Here is a 20,409-nt window from a genome sequence, read left to right as displayed (position 1 = left end):
TTGTAAGTATACCTAAAATGTATAAAGCTATTATTCTATAAATAACCCATACGTTTATAGATATACTTCAATAATCACATTAAATTACTACAGAAACTATACTTACCAAAAAATAGTAATAAATGTAAATTTTATGGTTTGAAAGTTCAACGTATTACAGAAACATTCACTAACCCTTCGTTAGAGCGTTAATGACGTTAAAACTATCTTATTATAATACATCAAGTAAATTTAATTGAATTGTCAAATACGACATTTGTCCAAACATATTTTTCTTTAACGATTGAAAATATTGTGTAATTTGTATTATGGTTGTTATGATTATTTTTATTGTGCTTTTTGTGAAATTTTAGTACTTATACTTAGTAAAATATATCAATTATAATTAATGGTATTGTCTACATTATAATTATTTAATCAGTAATATTTTGATATTCTTTTAAAATGTATTATAAATTATTATATCATTTATACTTAAAGTTGAAAACGCAACTTAAATATAAAAAAACATACAGGGACGCAAATCATCTATGATTTATATGAACTATATGACCTTTAATAAACTTTTTACAATTTACTGATTATAATTTATATTACTGTTTAAAATTTTGTAGTACCTAAAATTATGTACTCGGTACTTATTACAAAATATCTTATCATGTGGTTCTTATAAGACCTAAAACAATAAATAAGCAAGAAGTTGAGGTTAAAATACATTATATATACTACTATCTACTTATTAGTTATTGATATTACCATCGAAAATAAAGTCTAAGCCATATCTCCCATTATCATAAATATAATATACCTTAATATATTATACTATGGATATTTTGGGACTTATTCAAAATGTATCCATAGAGAATTTGTTTACCTGTTTGTATATGTAGACAGTCATTAATATTATTTTATAAAATGTAGGTAGGTATATGGAAATATATTTTTAGAATAGTAAGTAATTAAAGTAAAACAAATAGATGTAGTAAGATGTTTTGAGATGGCAATATATTTACCATTTAAGACAAATGCACGCGCAGGCATGGAGAGATCCGAAGTTGTCGCGAGCACTGTAAATACTGAGGTCTTGATAATAACTAATAAGTATAATAAATAGGCATGTGGTTATAGTGGCGTAAATATTAAATTATATAATATATTTTGTGTGTTTGTTTGTTTTATGATAAAAATGTTTGCGATAATGATTTTTTGTTAACTGTTTTTACCTTTTTAAAAGTTCTTATAGCACCGGAATAAACATTTACCGGATATGATCATAAGGTCCTAAGACTTCACAGACCCGGGATATACGTATGGTCATACGTTTTATAGGCTCGTACGTTAAATAATTAACGTATTCCATATTATACCACATAATTAGTTGACAGACTCTGCTGAATTATTTTTTGGATGTGGTCATTGTTTTAGAGTGTACGATGGTAAATGTTCAGGCGTTGACACGTATTTTAATCGTGTGAGTGATATGACAAAGTGACGCCTAACGTGGGACTCGAATTCACGATCCCGAGATTGAGAACGAACCGGGTAAGTGGGTACCGCATGTCTAACCTATTGTAGGCGTCGAGTGGATCACTGCGATGGATGTTATAAAATTGAATTCAATAATATTATGTCATCATTGTACACGAAAATCGATTTTGAGTGGAGAATATCTGTCTGACAATAATATTAAGTATTTTGGTAGGTAATGATTTTATTTTTTTTCTCAAAATATGCATTTAATATGTTAAAAGTATTTTATCATTAAAGTAATATATTCATTAATACCATATTCTCATGTAGTATTATAACTTTTAAGTCAATACTATTTTACCATATATAGGTTCATGGTATAAATAGATTTTATCTATAAATGAATCTACATACTTTGAAAATTTTATTACGTAAAGTAAAATTCATAATAATGTAAACATTTTACTTACTTACTCATGATTACGTGGACTTCCCCGCGGATAATGTTTTTGAGCTATAAAAATATGTTGATTATTGTCATTCATAATTTAGTAAAATTAATGAAAATAATATTTATACTATTTTTTTTGATTGTTTGATATTTTTATTTCATAGGACTACTTGTTAGGAACTCTGTAATACATGTTCACGCCTTATAGCTTTAAAAATTGAACATTTTTTTAATTTTCGTTTGCAAGACATTTTGTAAGTATTTTTTTTTTTTTACAAATTTTGATAAAATCGAACTCCAACTTACCTATAAAAAATTGTGCTTATTTATTTTAAATAAATTTAATAAATAATAAATACGTTTTATACATCTATAAGAACAACTGATTTAAACCTTGTATCACATTTTCGATCAACCAAAAATATTTTTATTAACATTAAAAATAAATAAATAAATAAATAGAAAAGTTAAATTATCTATAAATAACTCCAAAAGTATCAAAATATTTTGAAAATTTTACGATGCATAAGCAAATATAATTTATGATATATATAATATATATTTGATGAAAGTTTCAAGTTTCTACAGTTATTTTTTTATATTATAATAAAATTCTGCCATAAACCAGTCTTGCGTATTCAAATTTTATTTGAATATATCAAATTTGCTACAACGAGCAAGTTAAAAGTTGAGCATTTTTACTGTCCCAAGAGTAATGACAGACTGAAAACAAAAAACACATCGTTCCAAAGCCAATATATTCATCATTCTGTTCAGAATTTAAAATGGAGCTAAGCTTCATGATTGTGTGTATCGCATCATCAACTTGTACATCATATATATATATATAATTATAAATACAAATACAAGATATATAATATAAATTATACACAATACTCTCCCTACTAAGCTATATTAAATTTAAAATGAATAATAAAAGTATCCCAAATAAAGAATTATTCTCAGAACTATATAATACGTACGACAAGACCATCTATTAATATTTTGTTATCTGTCCAGAATACGATGAATAATGCAGATTTTTTTTTCTTAAATAATTTATTCGAAAACCTTGTGTTATATCTTTACTACAAGAACCACATTGTTTTATTTCTTTCTTTTCTTATAGTCTTAGAACAATATGTTTACTATATTTATTTTTATATTTTATAGTGTATCTTTATTCTTTATGCCTGTATCCGTTATGCTAATGGGACGCGGGACTTATTGCCGTTTAATAAATAAATAATAATAAAACTACACGTATCGCCCGGCATCGTGGTATAGTGTGCAATAGTACAAAAAGATAATCTACACAAAGAAAAGAAATCCGCGATTATTTCAAATGTTTACTTGCTGTTACACTCGTACATGTATATTTTAGAGATATTCCAGACAGATTTATTCGTCATGACAATCGCCGTATTGTATTACTGTAGTATGCATATAATATTATCATACGGTAATTACTACAAACACGACGAGACGTATAATTAGGTGCAAAACGTAGAGAAAAAAAAGTAAACGAATGTATATAATATATACATATATACATACATTTATATCTATTATAATAGTGTATAAAATATAATATATACGTTAACAAGTGTCCATAACAATATTATATTACGTATTTTGAAAAAAATTAGCAAAAACTGTTGGTTATCAAATTGAACGCAGTCGGACGACCGTAAAACCATAACAATACCGTGAACCTGCGATATAATATGAGAAACATCAACAACATAGGCCAGCGGCGTTAGCTGAAATCTTCGGCGGCCAGGGCATAGCGTGTTCTATCCCGATGAATGGGAGCGTGACAGCTCGCGGTCTACTGATGCAGTGGCCATCGTAATTACGACGACGACGACGACTAAATAGGTAAGTACGCTCTTTTTTTTATGTTTTCTTTTTCATTCACGTCGAACACGACTGGCGCGCAGGTGTAGTATACAGCAATATAGTTTACAGATCGCGTATAATATTGTATCGCCGTGCGCAGTGTTTCGTATTCTAAACGATATTTAGGCAGACGAAAATAATATAACAATTTTGTAGTTATTCGGAAGCGTAGGACGATAGTGCGACCGATTATCGAAGGGTGGTCTCCTTCGCGGCGGTCCGGACCATGGAAATCCGCGCATCGTACGTCGCCGTAGTGTTCACCTGTTGCTGTGGCTGGCTGTCCAGGTAGGTACCTGTTTGTAAATAACATACACACACACACACACACACACACACATATATATATATACACGATACCATAATAGAATGTTTATTCTGTATATTATATATTTTATGTAAACATAAATACTCGGTAAGTACCCTTATACGTTATGTGTCACGTTCGCTAAGCGAAATCAATATTTTTGTCCATCATGACGAGCACTTGGCAACATGTACATAGACATTATCGGCGAAGGGATACGAACAGTGTGAAGATATATATATGAATATTATAATACGATCATCTCGAGATATCGTCCGGATCTTTGCCTAATGTATATAAAATATTAAGTGTTAGATAATCTTTGTATTTAATAAGTTAATATTTCATTTGTGAAATAGCTGGAATAAAAATATTAATATTTCCATTTTTTTTTTTTTAAATCATGTTAAATATAATATACACTACATATCTAAAACGCTTTTTGAATATTGTACTATTTTAAAATTTCAATAAATACTTACAAGGTTTCATGATATTGTGTTCGAAGTCTTCAGAAAAACTAAAATCTAAATTGAACACGATATTGTGTATTTATTATTTAATAATTATAAAAAATAATCATACAATATACAAATTGGCATTGACCAGAAAACATATTATATTAATGATGATTACAATAAAATCTAAAAAAGATTCTGGTGCAACAAGTAAGGAAATTATATAATTGGACAGACGGCTATATAAAGGCCGTTGATAAATCTGCAGAGGGTCAAGGTATGGTGTCCTTGCAAATGAATAACTAACTCCTTGCCAAACTGGAATATTTGTTAGTTAAAAAAATGTCGTTGCACAATAGTAGTAATTATAATTTGCAATCCTGTTTGAGAGTATGAAATATTAACTGTCATAAAATTATCACATATTTATACTACTGTAACTACTGTTTTTTACATTTTATATTAATTTTCTTTTGCATTTTCTATTTATTTAATCTATAATTTTAATAAATAAATTTAACGTGTTATATGAATAATAAATGTATTATAAACCCTTTGTTAATTCACTCTCGCAACCTCCACGTATAAATGTATTACCACATCAAAGGGTGATCGTCGATTATAGTATGATATTTTAATTTTTTATACATCTACCTTTATACTAACTTTTGGAATAATAAAAAAAGAAAAATTATATATTGTTTACAATTAAAAGATGCCCAATATTTTATAATTATATGTAAAATTCAACATAATAAGCAATTTCTAGAAGATCATTGAATGCGACAAATTTAATTTATTTTAAAAATATGTTATTCTTTGCATACATTTAATGTCAGTGTTAAATATAACCAGAAATAATTCATTAAAATTAATCTTTCAAAAGGTAGACAATTGAATACCGCTCTACTATACATGTACATTAGGTGTTGAGTGAGTTATTATTATATAGGTGTGTTATATTTCAATTCAATAATGTATTATTGAATACGAAAAATGGTTTTGAGTAGAAACAGTCTATCAGTCTATATGATTTAGTAAAAAGTTTCTTTCATACAGCTAATATATATTAAAGATATTTATTTTACTTTTAGTATTATACTAGGATGATATATTTTTTTTCAAAAATATTTCATTTATTATTTTATTATTATCTACCTATTTAATTTTTATAATAATATATATTATATAACATGTAGATCATAGAATATTAATCTATATAACTCTAAATTTAATAACATACTTCATAAATATCATAAATCAGTAAAAATAGATAATAATATTTTAAAAGAAATTCAAAATTTCATTTTGTATAGTTATAATATTCGTAATAATATAATGTACGTAAAAGTTTCAAATTCCCACGAACAATGTTTGTAAATTATAAAAAAATAATTTAAATCGTTATTTATCGTTTAAATAAGTAATTTCGTTCAAATTTGAACTTAAAAGATCTATAAAAAAATAATTGCCTTTAACTATGTCCTATATATTTATTAGATTTTATGGTTTCAGTATCAAATACTTATTAAAAACTTTATATTCATTTTAAAAACTTTGTTATAAAAATAAAAGTTTTATGAATTTCTAGCTACAAATTAATTAATAATGGCTTGCGATTTTGACGGTTTTTGTAAAAATTCTAACTTTAAATGCTTATAAAAACATATTGTGATAATAGATTTTCGATATATTTTAGTTTGAGAAATTAAAAAATTATTAGAAGTTTTGTATTAAATTTTCAATAATTTTTATTTAGTGAAACATTTTTAATTGACATTAATTCTAGAAGAAAAATTAAAAAAAAATCTCATAGTTCAGTAGTTACTGCAGCTTCGTTTAAAATCTAAAATATTTTATAATAAATAAATAATGTTTGTGAGATAGATAAGTATGCATTTTAAATTAAATGTACCTATAATATTATAGTGACAATTCGCCAATACAATATATACTAATATGATTATAATATAATAAAATACAACTTTTATAAAAATTTTTCCATAAATAGATCTAATGAATAGATATTAGACTAACATCCATGTCGTTACGTTATGTATCGAGATTTAGTGAACTATCTGTCATAGATATTAAAAATGTTAGATTTATGACTATTGATGTAAGGTAAACCGATGGCGGGGTAATAAACAACTTATAGGTAACAAAATATTTCTAACAAAATAATATCGTTTTACTAAAAAATGATTAAACTTACAACTAAACAACAAACATTATTTTATGTTATTTAAAAAATTAAACCGAAAAGTAAAATAATCTTTACCGAGTTAGATTTTTAGGTCAAAAATAACCTGTTGTACGTTTACTTTATATCGTAGTAGTCATAATAATTAGTGATTCGTTAAGTTAGTTAAATAATGAGCACACATCAAAATTAACTATAATGTCGAGCCACATGTTATGGAAAATAAACTTCTAAGCTACAAGTGAAGTACTACAAGTTTTTCAATACCAACATAGAATGTTTCACATTTCATATTTTGTAATTTTTCCAATAATTTATCATTACTTTAATTTTATTGAAAAACTTGTTTCTTTTTTTCCATCTTATTCGCTAACCTAGAAAAATAATTATCTTGAACACAACGGTTTTTCTAGTTCTAAGTACCCATAAAATCTTTCTATAAAGATATGTTTTTCATATATTTATAGACTGTAAATTAATTTTCTTGTTGCGTTAAATTGTTGAAGCATAAGTATCTACAAACAAATCATAAAACAAAAATTTAAACTCTCTGTTTTATTTTTAATTGGACGAGCTTCATAATAATTATGTACTTATATAGTATCTTTTTTTTGTCTTTTATCATCACAAATAGTATTTTAAGCACTAAGCACTTGTATATAACCATTACACATTGGCCATTGCTCTACAAGCATAGTGGCTGAATGATCAATGAGTTGAATTCAGTTTTTTTGTTTGCACACAACCTGGGGTTTTCCGATAATATTAGTTGAAATATTTCATCTAAATGTTGAATCGGAAAAAAATAGTAAATTGATTGACATAAAAAAATTATAATATACATAATATTAAACGCATTAACATAGGTTTGACCTCTACAATACTCCAAATCTATAGTAATTTAAGAACATTTTTTAAGTAATCCTTGCTCTATGTCAGATATTTTATATCCAACGAAGGGAATAAAAACAAGAAAACGTTTAACCGGTAAACTTTCATTTGAAGTAAAACTTATGACGACTCTGAGTTGATCTCATGATATTACATCAGCCATCAGGAGTTAAGTCTACTATAAGTGAAAAATATATTTTCTCTTTTATTTCGGATACAATTTTATCTATTGCAGTATAACTATTATTAAACAACATTTCTATTATGTTTTAGTATATAATGTACGAATTCAATTTTAAATTTACATTGTAATAACATTTATAGATCATATGAAGTATATACTATAAACAATATACTTATGCTGACACAAGACCCGATTCCAACTTTCACTATTTTTTTGAGTATAATGAATATTATTTGTAATGAACTAAATAGTAAATATTTTGATGAGTTTTTTTTTAAGATTAATCAAAATCATTAATTAAAAAACAAATGTTGTATGCTTTGGGGACTACCTATAGGTACTAAACGAATATGTCAAAAATTGGAATTAAACCTTTTCATAAATGTATCAAAATTCATAATACTTATATATTGTTTATAATTTAAAAACTAGTTATTATCTATATTATGTGTATTACATGCGATAATTTGCAGCATACGAGGCCACGCGATTGACTTTAAAACCATGCCCATGACCCTTCTGAACGCAACCAATTTCATTATGCGACACCAGAGGTATATGCTACAAGACGAAGTACGGGAACCGAATAACGAAGGTAACTGCAGCGGAACATCGACCGCGTTTTTGTAAGTAACGTACAGAGTGATTCACCAAGCATGTACAATTCTATTTTTCCATTTAATCGTTTTTTAAATTTTTAAACACGCTATAAGGCCGAAAAACATAAATAATTTCATTTAAATTTCGTGTCTTGTAAATGTCTCGTAATATGAGTATCTTTTAAATGCATTTTTAAAAATTCTAAAAATTAAGTTTAAAGAAAGGAGTAGATAAGCAATAAGCATGCTTGGTAAATCACCCTATATAATCTGTATACGCACTATGTACACATCGTACAGGGATTCGTTGAGCGTGTAACTGATAACTGATGAATGTGATTGAGATATATTTGGTGTACAATGTACGTTAACACGATAATACTCACTGACGCATACTCTATACTCTATATTTATATATTAATTTGATTATAAACTTCGTATAACAATATGACTATATCGTCTGTATTGTTGAGTAACTACATTGCAAATTTTGTATAAATCGGTATAACCGTTGAGCGTAAAAAAAAAAAATAATAAAAATGTGTAATAATAATAATAATAATAATCCATCTAATACGACATAACGATAAATCATTATTCAATATTATAAGAAGAGATGAGATTAATATAATAATATTATACGTACAAACAGCTCTTGAAAACGCGAAGTGATTCGCTGGAATTCGAATAAATGAACAGAGTTCGATAAATAAACGATCTTACATACGTACCTACATCGTTGTTATCTATAACAGCGCATACGTTCCGTAATCGAATTAACGCGTTTTACTTTACTAAACCGCGTGTTTCATCCTGCCGACATATTTTTAACCACAGACGAATCATATTAATATATTCGCAGCATAATCTGATAACCATACGTATACCACAACTATAATATATACCTACTTGTACCTATTACCCGTCTAGTTATAATAATATTACGTACGACGACGATTCGGTGTCAGCAAACCAACGTCGGCACACACCGCAGACGATATATTGCTAAAATATAGTATAATACATCATTATTATGCGACGTCTTCTGTGTGATTATTATATAATAAGTAGTGTAACTGCTCTTCGCCAACTATAAGTTTCCGAGATATCTGTAAAAAAAAAAAAAAATGAAAATGAAAAAAAAAAACATCCAATTGCAGATGTAGATCAGACTGTAAAGTATTAATAAAACCGTGTAGCATAATAATAATACATTACAGTCAAGTGTCTCACCTCGTTTTGCCCTTTATGCATATACTTACTCACCTGGCACTATATACTTACAACACATTATAATGTTATGTACGCTCTAATATTATACTTACATAACAATCATATTTTGAGTGTCCGTTTTTACACGTCATTATATGAAAACGACGATTGTATGATTCTACTTTTAAAATATTTACATAAATTATAGCCTTACATAAATCGGTCACATTTGATTCTTAAAAACGACACGAAGAAAAAAATTGCAATTTTCTATTCCGCGAGTAGAATTGAAAAAGTCATGTCGACTGGTGACGGTAACCTAACTGGAGAGAGACACATTCTGATCCTATTCCTAAGCAAGCTTTTCCACAATCTATAATATTATATATTATCATTATCTATTTTAATCGTCATTAGCTATCCGTTTACATACGTTTACATATATATTATAACGGCTCAGTGTCTTAGTGTACCTGTTTCCAGATATCTGTCACAAAGTGATAATGAAAGCATTGTGAGCTTGACTTTTAGCTTATGCAAATCTGCCGTAGACGACGAGCGTTTAAATGTTTTGTCTTTGAAATAATTTGCTTGATGGTTGTTTGTACGCACTAATGTCATCCATAATAATCTGTTGTTTGAGGTGACTTTGCTTTAAAACATCTAACGTCTTATGTAGTTGATGACTCTAAATTATGACGATATTATCAAACGTCATTTGCCGAAGCAAATGCAATATCTTAAATTTATCTCTTCGTTTCTGTTCGTAACAACGTTTGTTCGTCAGGACCTGATGCGTATAATATTTCAAATGTATATCCCATATCGAGTTAATAGCATATAACGAGCATCATTGTGATCGTATACAATTAATATTTAAAGTTATACTATAGCTATGGTATAATGTATAATCATTTTACGACATAACCGAAATAGAAAAAGCTATATATATATATATGTTGTAATTATTATATTGCATCTCGAAATAATTCGTATAGTGTTTAATAACACTGTATTATGGTGATGGCATGACACGCACTCGTGGTATATTAAACTATTCATTAATAAATATTCAGAAATACTTAGTGGAGTACTTTGCATATTGGATATACCTAATATTTGTATATTAAGGTTAGACCTTTTTGGATGTCACACCGATAGGAAATTTATAGAAAGCGATTTACGTATTCTAAAAAAATTATTTAAACAAATGAGTTTTTGTGCATAGATTTTCCATGGAATTTTATAATTTTGGCACGTTTCTTGTACAATATCTTTATATATTATGAATTTAAAATTCCAATAAAATGCTACACGAATATGATGAAATACACACACAAATACGCATATATATATAGGTACTTAAATTTATAAAAAAAAATATTTTCTGAGAAAATCAATATGTACATTTTTTTATCTGAGAATAATTTTATAACAAAAATCCGAAGTAGATTTGTTTTAAAAGTGTACCTATAACACAAAGTTATGGTTTTATTTTAAAAGACATTTTATACGGTATATAATAATACTACACAATCAATAATAATTAATTAGATTTAAAAGTAATGTAGGTATATGATTGGTTGATAAAATATTTGTAACTTATAATGAGATCAAACCATTCTCTGAAATTTTATAAAATTACATTCTCTTATTGTATTTTAATTATTTATCGGACTATATCGACTAAGTCGTTAAAAGCTCAGGTTGAATATTGTAATGATATTGGTGTAGGTATAGTTTTCATAATGGTATTTAGGTCACCGTAAATATTACAGCTCGGTAATATTATTCAAAAGCTTAAGATATTCTGAATTACTCAACTTGTAGACCATCCAACTACACTCCAATGTCATCTATAATAATAATTTATAATTAAGTTTCAAACAGTAATTGAAAATGATCTACGATTAAGTTGTATTTTATTAAATTGTATAAAATACGTAAGTCTGTTTTAGGATGAGGACATTTGTAAAATAAAAAAAAAGTTTCTTATAAAAAATGCCAACATTATCCAAAAAAATAAAATAAAATAAAAAATAATATTTAAATATTAGTAGTATGGTGAGGTGAGTTATATTTTTTGCTGAAAACGTTGGATTTAATAAATTATTAATATTTAATTATTATAACAACTATAGTATATATTTATATTTTATATTATATATTATTGTTATTAAAATTAAGTCAACTTACCATAGAACGGTGGTATAAGTTAATCAAAAATATCAAGAAAAATATTGAAATTGAAAATGAAATAGCATTTTTTCTAATTTTTATACAGTAAACTATATTACGCATATAAATTATAAACATAAAACATTATGTTCATCGTTGAAAAATCCATATATTTATCATTTTGTTTAGAATAGATTTCTACAAAAATTTAAAAAAAAATTAACTGCTTTAAACGATAATAAATATTTAATTGTTCCACAATATTGAACATTTTTAACACGTATATTATAATTGTTACAATCTTGTCTTTTTGGTCATGATCGAATTTGAAAGTTTTTAATTAAGTTTATACAACTTTAATTTTCTCAATTTTCACCAAAGCTTTACCATTAAAATATAAATCCCAGGTTTTATATTTATATATTTGGCAAAGTTCATTTAATGTTTTTTAATGGTAAGGAATTAACGTAAAATATATTAAAAAGTATATTTAATAAAAATAAGTATATTTTATACAAAGTACTTAAAGTACTTTGTTCTTTTCAAAATAATAGTTTCTACGTAGAAACCAACCCATATAATTATGACTACACAATGGTCAGTTAAATTAAGCTAAAAATAAACAAAACTTATATAAATATAGCGATAATAATAAATAGCAGTCGCATATTCACATCATGTTATTCTAAACTAAATGATAGTTTGTTAAATTATTTTTAATCTTTATTTATTTTAGTTATTTTAAATAAACTAAAAATATATAAAAAATGTTTGATTAATACTTATTAATTAAATTACATAAATATATTAATTCATGAGTCTTAAATCCGTTAGCATATAAGTATAGCATGTATTCTTGAATACATTTTTAATTATTTAATACATGCTTTTATTACGAATGCGGCCAGTGAGAATTTTAAAAATAATAGGTGGTCCAATGCTTAAAAAGGTTAAAGACCCCTGCATCAGCTAGTTAATTATTTTTATATTTAATGTATAACTTACAACATGATAGGTACTATTATGTACAGAAAATCAATGAAATTTTCATCTCACTATATTTGCGTTCATGCTTTTAAAATATATTAAAAACAAAAAAAAAAGATAAGTACCTAGTGCTTATACCATCAGTTATAATTTCTTATTGTTATTGTTAAATATTTAAATATTTCTTTAACTCTAAAATATGACTTTATATTATTTAAAAAATAAACTTTTTTATGTACTTTTTACTTTTTAGTTTAATAATTCGTACACAGTTCTTGTTTATTTCAAGCTGCATACACTCATAAAGATCCGGAATCTACTTATATCAGGAAATTATTATTTTGTTTATATTTTCATTATTTTCGATTAAAGTATACTACATTATGGCTATATATGATTACATAATTTCACAGAAAAAGTTTTTTCCACAAAATGTATATAAACTTAAAAAAAAATTTATACTTTTTAACGATTTATTTTACGTATTCATAATTTGATCGTATAACTGAAATATTATATTAATTAAGTAAAGTATTTTATATTTTCATATAGCTACAATACTATATAGATAATAAACGCGTCTCTAGGCTTTGGTAAGGTATAGTTCCGAATTCCAATCTCTCCCTCCACCCCTTAGCAGTTTTAAATTTTAGAACGAAACTGATATCAATCAATTTTTCCGATCATATTTTAAGTTCTTTCGTTTATTCTTCAAAACACGCTTTACAAGCAGGTGGAGATTGCACCTCTCCCCCATAAAAAAAAAATCAATCACGAAATCATAATATATTATGTGTAGGTACCTAAATATTACATCATTAGATTGTCAGTTGAACATTTTACGTACTAGTTAGTTAAAAAAATATTATTATTTTTTTTTAATACTCACAAACACTAAGCATACAATTTAAAGTTAAATTAATATTTAAAGTAAAACATGTAATATAATGACTGAAAAACAAAGAAACTCATTTGGTGTATTGATTTTGGTTAATATAGTAATACACATAGTACCTATTATATTTTATCAATATAAGTTTTTGACGTATGTTGACATACACATAGAATATTCATATTTAATGATGATGATGATAATAATAATAATAATAATAATAATAATAATAATAACATGATATTACCAGATCGATCCGTTACATTAAAACGCGACAAGATAAACGGAAAATTATTTCTTAATTATTTAACATGTTCGGAGTGTGTAATGTTTCGTAAACTGCAGAGATTATTTTTCATTACGATATTATTATGCGACATATTAATAACTACGATGTTAATCGTGGTAATTAGTGCAGTTACCTACGCGAAACGTACCTAATGGTTTTTTTACCGTTCTCCTTTCAGTGAACATGAATATTGATGCAAACGTAGACGGCTTTGTTAACAGCCCTTTAGTTTTAACTACTGAGGTGTGCAACCCGAGAAAATGTCAAGCCGGTAAAATGGAAGGAGTTTGTATTAGCGGCGAATCCTGTTTCAAACACGGTGGTCAGACCGGAAACCCTTGTAACGGATCGAGTAATCTGATTTGTTGCACATGTTAGTATACATCCAAACACAGTATAGTATATCAATAATACAAATTAAATACAAATAAATTACAAAATTATTGTGTTTGCTGTCATGTTTGGCTATTATTCTAAAACTGCAGGGGGGAGGGGCTGTATACTGGGGGAGCTTACTATATTTTTTCCAAAAATAATGTCGTGTTTACGTTGTTTAATTGTTTTTATTTTCTTACTGTCCGTCCGTATGATAATATTATGCAGTCATACTTACATGTGGTGATGTATCCAGCCAAAAAGTCACGTACCTGCAGTCCCCCGACGATTTAAAAATTGATACGGGCAGTTTAGCATGTGATTACGACGTAATGGTTCAAAAGGATACGTGCGCCATCCGGTAAGTTTATCATTTCCATCGTATTGTAAAATTAAAATAATATTAAAACATTCAACGTCTGAAAGTTAATTAGTTTTGTAGTAAGTACACATACACTCACAGTATGTTATGTTATACGTATAATATGTATAATAAGAATAAAATATCATACTACTTAGAAAAAAAAAATTGCTTTTACCGTATAATATCGTAGTTATTTACACGTAATACTGTAATAGCCATGTGCTTGTAAATATATATAGATATGGTTTATAAGAAATTAAACATTACTTTTAACAGGGTTTACAATTTCCATTTAATATACGCGAAAAGCGAATATTGTAGAGTCAATGTGTAGAAGCTTTTTATTTAATCTTTCGTTCCTGGATTAAAAGCATATTGATACGACTGACTTTTTTTAAATTGATTTAAATTCTGACTAGAATTCTCTCTGTCACGGTTATTTATTTTTCATCGTGTTTAATTACCAATGAAAACCATTCTGAGCCATATCCGTGCCAATAATGGCCTAACATACATTTTACATTATAAGACCACTTGGCACTTGATACAGAAATGTTTCAGCATAATTGATATTGTATTTGAATATTTTGGGGCCAAAGAGTATATATATTAAACTTATATCTAAAAAGATGTTTGGCAAAAAGAGACGTTTGTCACAAACTTATTACCATTTTAACATTATGTATATTATGCAAATTTGTAATTTTATTTTTTTTCTTATTCAAACATACCAATTTTATATATAGGGTTAACTATTAACTACCGATCATTTAAGGATTAGTACACTTATCTTTCAATATTATTCATCATCTTCAACAGTTACAGCTGCAAATCCCTCTTTTAGTTGCGCCACTGATATATTTATGATCAACTATATTACTTTAATAACTTCAAATTTTTATATATTTTAACATTTATAAGATATTGATTTATTGTATTTATATGTCAAAAAAGATTAAAATATTTCATAATTATTAGAGTTAACAAAAAAATTAATATTATTATTAATTATTACTCCATTATAAATAATTATATAAATGTTCCATATTTATACAAAAAATGAATAAGACCTACGAAAATCTAAATTAAATTTCTCAAATTAAACGTTATACTTAGGAATACCGTTTTTATAATACATAAGTATTATAAATTATTATATCAGAAATTAAATTGGATTTAATTATTTAATTCATTTTAAAAGTATTATAACTTTTAACAGTTTCTTGACTATTAACCATGCCCATGGGAGCACATAAAAATTTGGAAAATGTATAATTGTATTTGGAATTAAATTTTTCATAAAAATATTTTGTTGAAAACATTTTATAGTTTATTATATTTATTATTTTTAACCATATTATTTCAAAATATCTAACGTACAATTTTAAATGTATACATTTCGATAGTTATAAGATTTTAGTGTATTAAATTTATTCATTATTTTAGGTAAAACGATTGAACTTTTTAAATCCAATACTGATGTATATTTCCTTATTGAAAATACTGAAGCTGAATCTAAAAGCCAAGTACCGGATGTGTCATATTAAGTTAAATGTGTAGCATTTAATCATCGAATGTAACAGAATATATTGTATTCGTGTAGGTATATTAAAAATCTAATCTTAATAAAAAAAAATTACCAAAGTTAGGAGAAATACAACGTGTAACGTTTCATTGATATGAGTGGAGGAAAGACGTTTCAAACAAGTGTCGTGGTCGGAGGACGGTCAGTGAGTGACTGTTGTTGGATACATTATATTATACGACTACGGTCATTCTTTAATAATAATAAAAACAACAGACAACAATAACAATAATAATAATAATAATAATAAAAATTGCTATATACTTATTTATTGTTTATTATAAAAACAATTTTCGTTGCGTAATTTGTTTAATATACCTATAACTATATAAATATATTATATAATATGTTGTAGTTAAAATCGATTCATTTAAATGTGATTTGTACGAATATATTAAAATATAGGTAATGTTAAGATATAAACGAAAAGCAATGTACCCACTGATGAATACTATCACATGTGTATATTTTTTACACGAACATTCATTAATAGTTTTATTAATAATAATAATAAAAATTATTACTCTATAGTTAAAATATTTTAATAATATTTTGTATACGATTTTATTCATTTATAAATGTATAATTCTGTAATAACTAATAGAACATTACCGTATGTAAATCTTTTTCATATTGCTAATAAATAAAGTTTTATAAAAATATTTGTTTTTTGAAGTGTGGATTATGAAAAATTGAATCTTGCCAGTAAGATAGGAGGAGTGTGTGACATCGATCAAGTTTACATTTTGAATTCCAACGATGGACCGACGACGGGTCAGTGTGGAGCATTGACTGGTTACAGCAGTAAGTCTTGACACATCAATACATCATACTGAACGTTCTTATTAAAATATTTAGTGAATGTTATTTCGTTGCACCAAGACAGCAACTTAATATCAAAGTACAGAGAAATGTAGAAAATAAATATATTTTTTTTCCAGCCGTCGTAGCTGTGAAACCGAACCAAGAAAAACCCTTGAAAATAGCAATGGTTGTTCAAAGTGAACCGACCGAATATTGGTTGATTAAAGTCTCGCAAATAGGTTGTGCCGAAATAAAATCGCTCAAAGGTAGGAACAACAACACAATTTATATAGTTGTAAAAGCCATATTTTTGTAGTTATATATTTGTCCCAGGAGACTACTACAATAACCACGCTGACACGCTTAGTCGGTAATTTTTTTCTCCCTTACAAACAAAGCCTAATAAATCAGTGAACTCAAAATATATATGTGAAACGTGAAGGAAAAAAGTTCGTACAGTCGTATAATATAGAAGGCTGATTAGTTGGGCGACAGCGTCTACGCCATAATATCGTCATATACCACAAGCGAAGAACAATAACTGTCTGCAAATAGATTTTTTTTCACGGTTTACGCTATTTTATATTTACATTATACATGTATATACATTATGCGCAGAACAGAGAACAGTATTATACGCTTCCTCGAAATTCGCCATATTTTATAATATATATATTAAATATTTCAAACTATAAAAACGGTCGAGAAAGTTTCCATTTGAAAAGTTCCAACCTGTGCTGAAAACAACAACAAAAAAAACCGTCATAAATTATTATTTTATCACTTAACGATAACTAAAATAATATATAAACGTAAATATAATAATAAAGTGAGAGAGCGTACTATAATAATTTTTAAAGTAGCTTAAATACTGAACTGTATATATTAGGAAAATAATATACCAAATATTGAGTAAGTCCAGTGTATTGCACGGTGTTGATTCGACTGTACGATTTGGATTCGTTCAAATAATTCTACCTCTCTGTAGGAAGCCCAAATAATGAATGATAAGAAATTATATTTCATTCTTCATACAGGTGGACTTCCCTGTTCGATGGACATGAATACATTTTATTTTACTATTCATTGAATAGTAATCGAACGAATTTTTTTTTTAATTGTAGGATACCCACTGTGATATAAATATTCGCTATCCTTATTGTTATAATATTATAAATTCTCCAATTTTATACTGCAGCTGAATTATTCCAATTAAGCTTATAGAGTTATAACTTATATAACTACTGTTATATATCATCGTAATAGATACATGGAATTTATCCGAAAAGAGGAACACCTATATGGACGTAACTATTTGTATGTCGTGTTTAAACTTGAACGTGCACTCAGATATTATCTTTAATCGTTGAAATATTGTTACAATGATTTATGATATGGAACGTTATTGTTATATTGTTTACACAATAAATCAAACAGTCCACGCAAGCACAAAGATTTTATTCTCGAGATTGTAATGGGAGTAATGGTGCACTTCAGTATGCACTGTATACATAATGGTTCCAGAGTGATTTCCATCCGAAATTTTTTTTTTACATAAACATAATTAATTTCGACGTACTTTAATCGGGCGATTAAGATGAATGCATAGGAAAACGTTTTGGTGGTTTACTTAAATCGTTTTATAATAAATTCACATTCAAAAATGATTATTAATTATTCAAAAACCATTGAGTTTATATATCGAAATATCGCGCAAACTTTCGTATAATTTATAAATCGAGGGGAACGACAGCGGCTTAATTTCTTATAAAACAAAAAAAAAGTACTTAATCGTGCCATTACTTTCTGATTTATTTACAAGACAGAATAAACTTTATTTTTTAAAAATCATGGAAAATGAATGAAACGGCAAAATAACTTTATTTTGTTTTTTTATTTATATTATTGTTATTTGTATTCGAGTCACATATTTTATTCAGTTGTGCGATTCTAAAAAAATTAGTTAATTCGCAAGAAAAAGTTTTTAAAATCCTAGATTTCTCCTCAATAATACTCAAGCGTTAAATCGTAATGCGTAACATATTGTAAATGAGCAATATTATCTTATGACTTATGCAAATATTGATCAATCGTCCTGAGCGATTTTTTGCATGAAACGATCATTTTTTTCTCTCTCTTGAATCACCGTTAAGTTAGGTATAAAATATGTGTAATATCAAATATGTGTATATGATATTATATATTATGTTAAATTGCGAATTAGTTATGAATCTATGATAAAGCTTTGTATACGATCGCTGTTATGGTTTATGGCTATTGCTGCAAATAAAAATAAAATCAGTGAAGAATTTGTTTTTTTCCATCACAAAAAAATTATTATTTTCACTAATAACTTAAATGTGTTTAAATTTATACTCGTTTTTTAAATCGAAGGCGATTTCATATTTCTCTTGTGACGCTTATTATAAATAAATTGGCACCAATCCTCAATAACGCTTCCAAGGGATTTTCATGTTTGAAGTCGTATTAACGGAAAAAAACTATAAGTACATAATAATTATATATAGGTGCATATAATTTTCCTAAAACTGTGTAAAACATACCATTTTGTGGTTATTTATGAAATCGTTATCGAAGACGGCGATGACGTTCAATCGATGCAATGACACACATGCAATTTGTTATTATACGCATGTGGATGAGTGATGATATTGTGTAGTTTTTTTTTTTTTGTTGTTGTTTTTAAAATATAACAGGATTTTGTATTTTGTGTAAAACAATTTATGGAGTTAAAACTTTATGAAAATGTTTCGGAGTAATATATACGTATGTAAAGCAGGGTCGTTATTTTATCAAATTTAGGTACGCTCGTCTTTGTATAGATATTATACAAAACACGAGTGTTTTTCATTTTTTGATGCATAATTTAATATAACTATTCGAATAGTTTTTGTAAAAATACATAACCTCATTTAGAAACATACAGTTTTTATAAGACGTTAAAGTGAAACAAATTTAAATCCTACATAATACCAATAGAATAAAAACTCTCGAAAAACGTATTTTATATTGTGTTATATTTGTTTGTAATATTCTTGATGTACAATAAAAACTGATGTCGGAATTCATCCGCGTTTAAACAACAAAGTATTAAACTACATTCAACTGTACCTATTGTTATAATAATATTAATTATAACGGAATTACCGTCTGGGGCCTATTCGTTTCGGGTAAGCCATATGGAACCGCGCAACTATCGCGGTACCTCAGGTATCTGTATAGTGTGCAGATTATAAC

At 26.6% G+C, this 20,409-nt stretch overlaps 1 protein-coding gene across 1 annotated transcript in view; it reads left to right on the top strand.

The window, feature by feature from the left end:
• The first annotated feature begins 3,538 nt into the window (after positions 1-3,538).
• Positions 3,539-20,409, top strand: part of LOC114129538 (suppressor of tumorigenicity 14 protein homolog) — a 37,135-nt gene continuing 20,264 nt past the window's right edge. The window contains exons 1-6 of the mRNA XM_027994305.2: positions 3,539-4,111; positions 8,340-8,461; positions 14,202-14,396; positions 14,627-14,759; positions 17,024-17,151; positions 17,289-17,417. Of these exons, the coding sequence (XP_027850106.2) occupies positions 4,050-4,111; positions 8,340-8,461; positions 14,202-14,396; positions 14,627-14,759; positions 17,024-17,151; positions 17,289-17,417 (769 nt within the window). The 5' untranslated portion in view covers positions 3,539-4,049. The remainder of the gene's footprint in view (positions 4,112-8,339; positions 8,462-14,201; positions 14,397-14,626; positions 14,760-17,023; positions 17,152-17,288; positions 17,418-20,409) is intronic.

The sequence above is a fragment of the Aphis gossypii genome, chromosome 2 (genome assembly GCF_020184175.1).
Source record: "Aphis gossypii isolate Hap1 chromosome 2, ASM2018417v2, whole genome shotgun sequence".
Classification (NCBI taxonomy): domain Eukaryota; kingdom Metazoa; phylum Arthropoda; class Insecta; order Hemiptera; family Aphididae; genus Aphis; species Aphis gossypii.
This window is presented reverse-complemented; position numbering and strand designations above follow the sequence as displayed.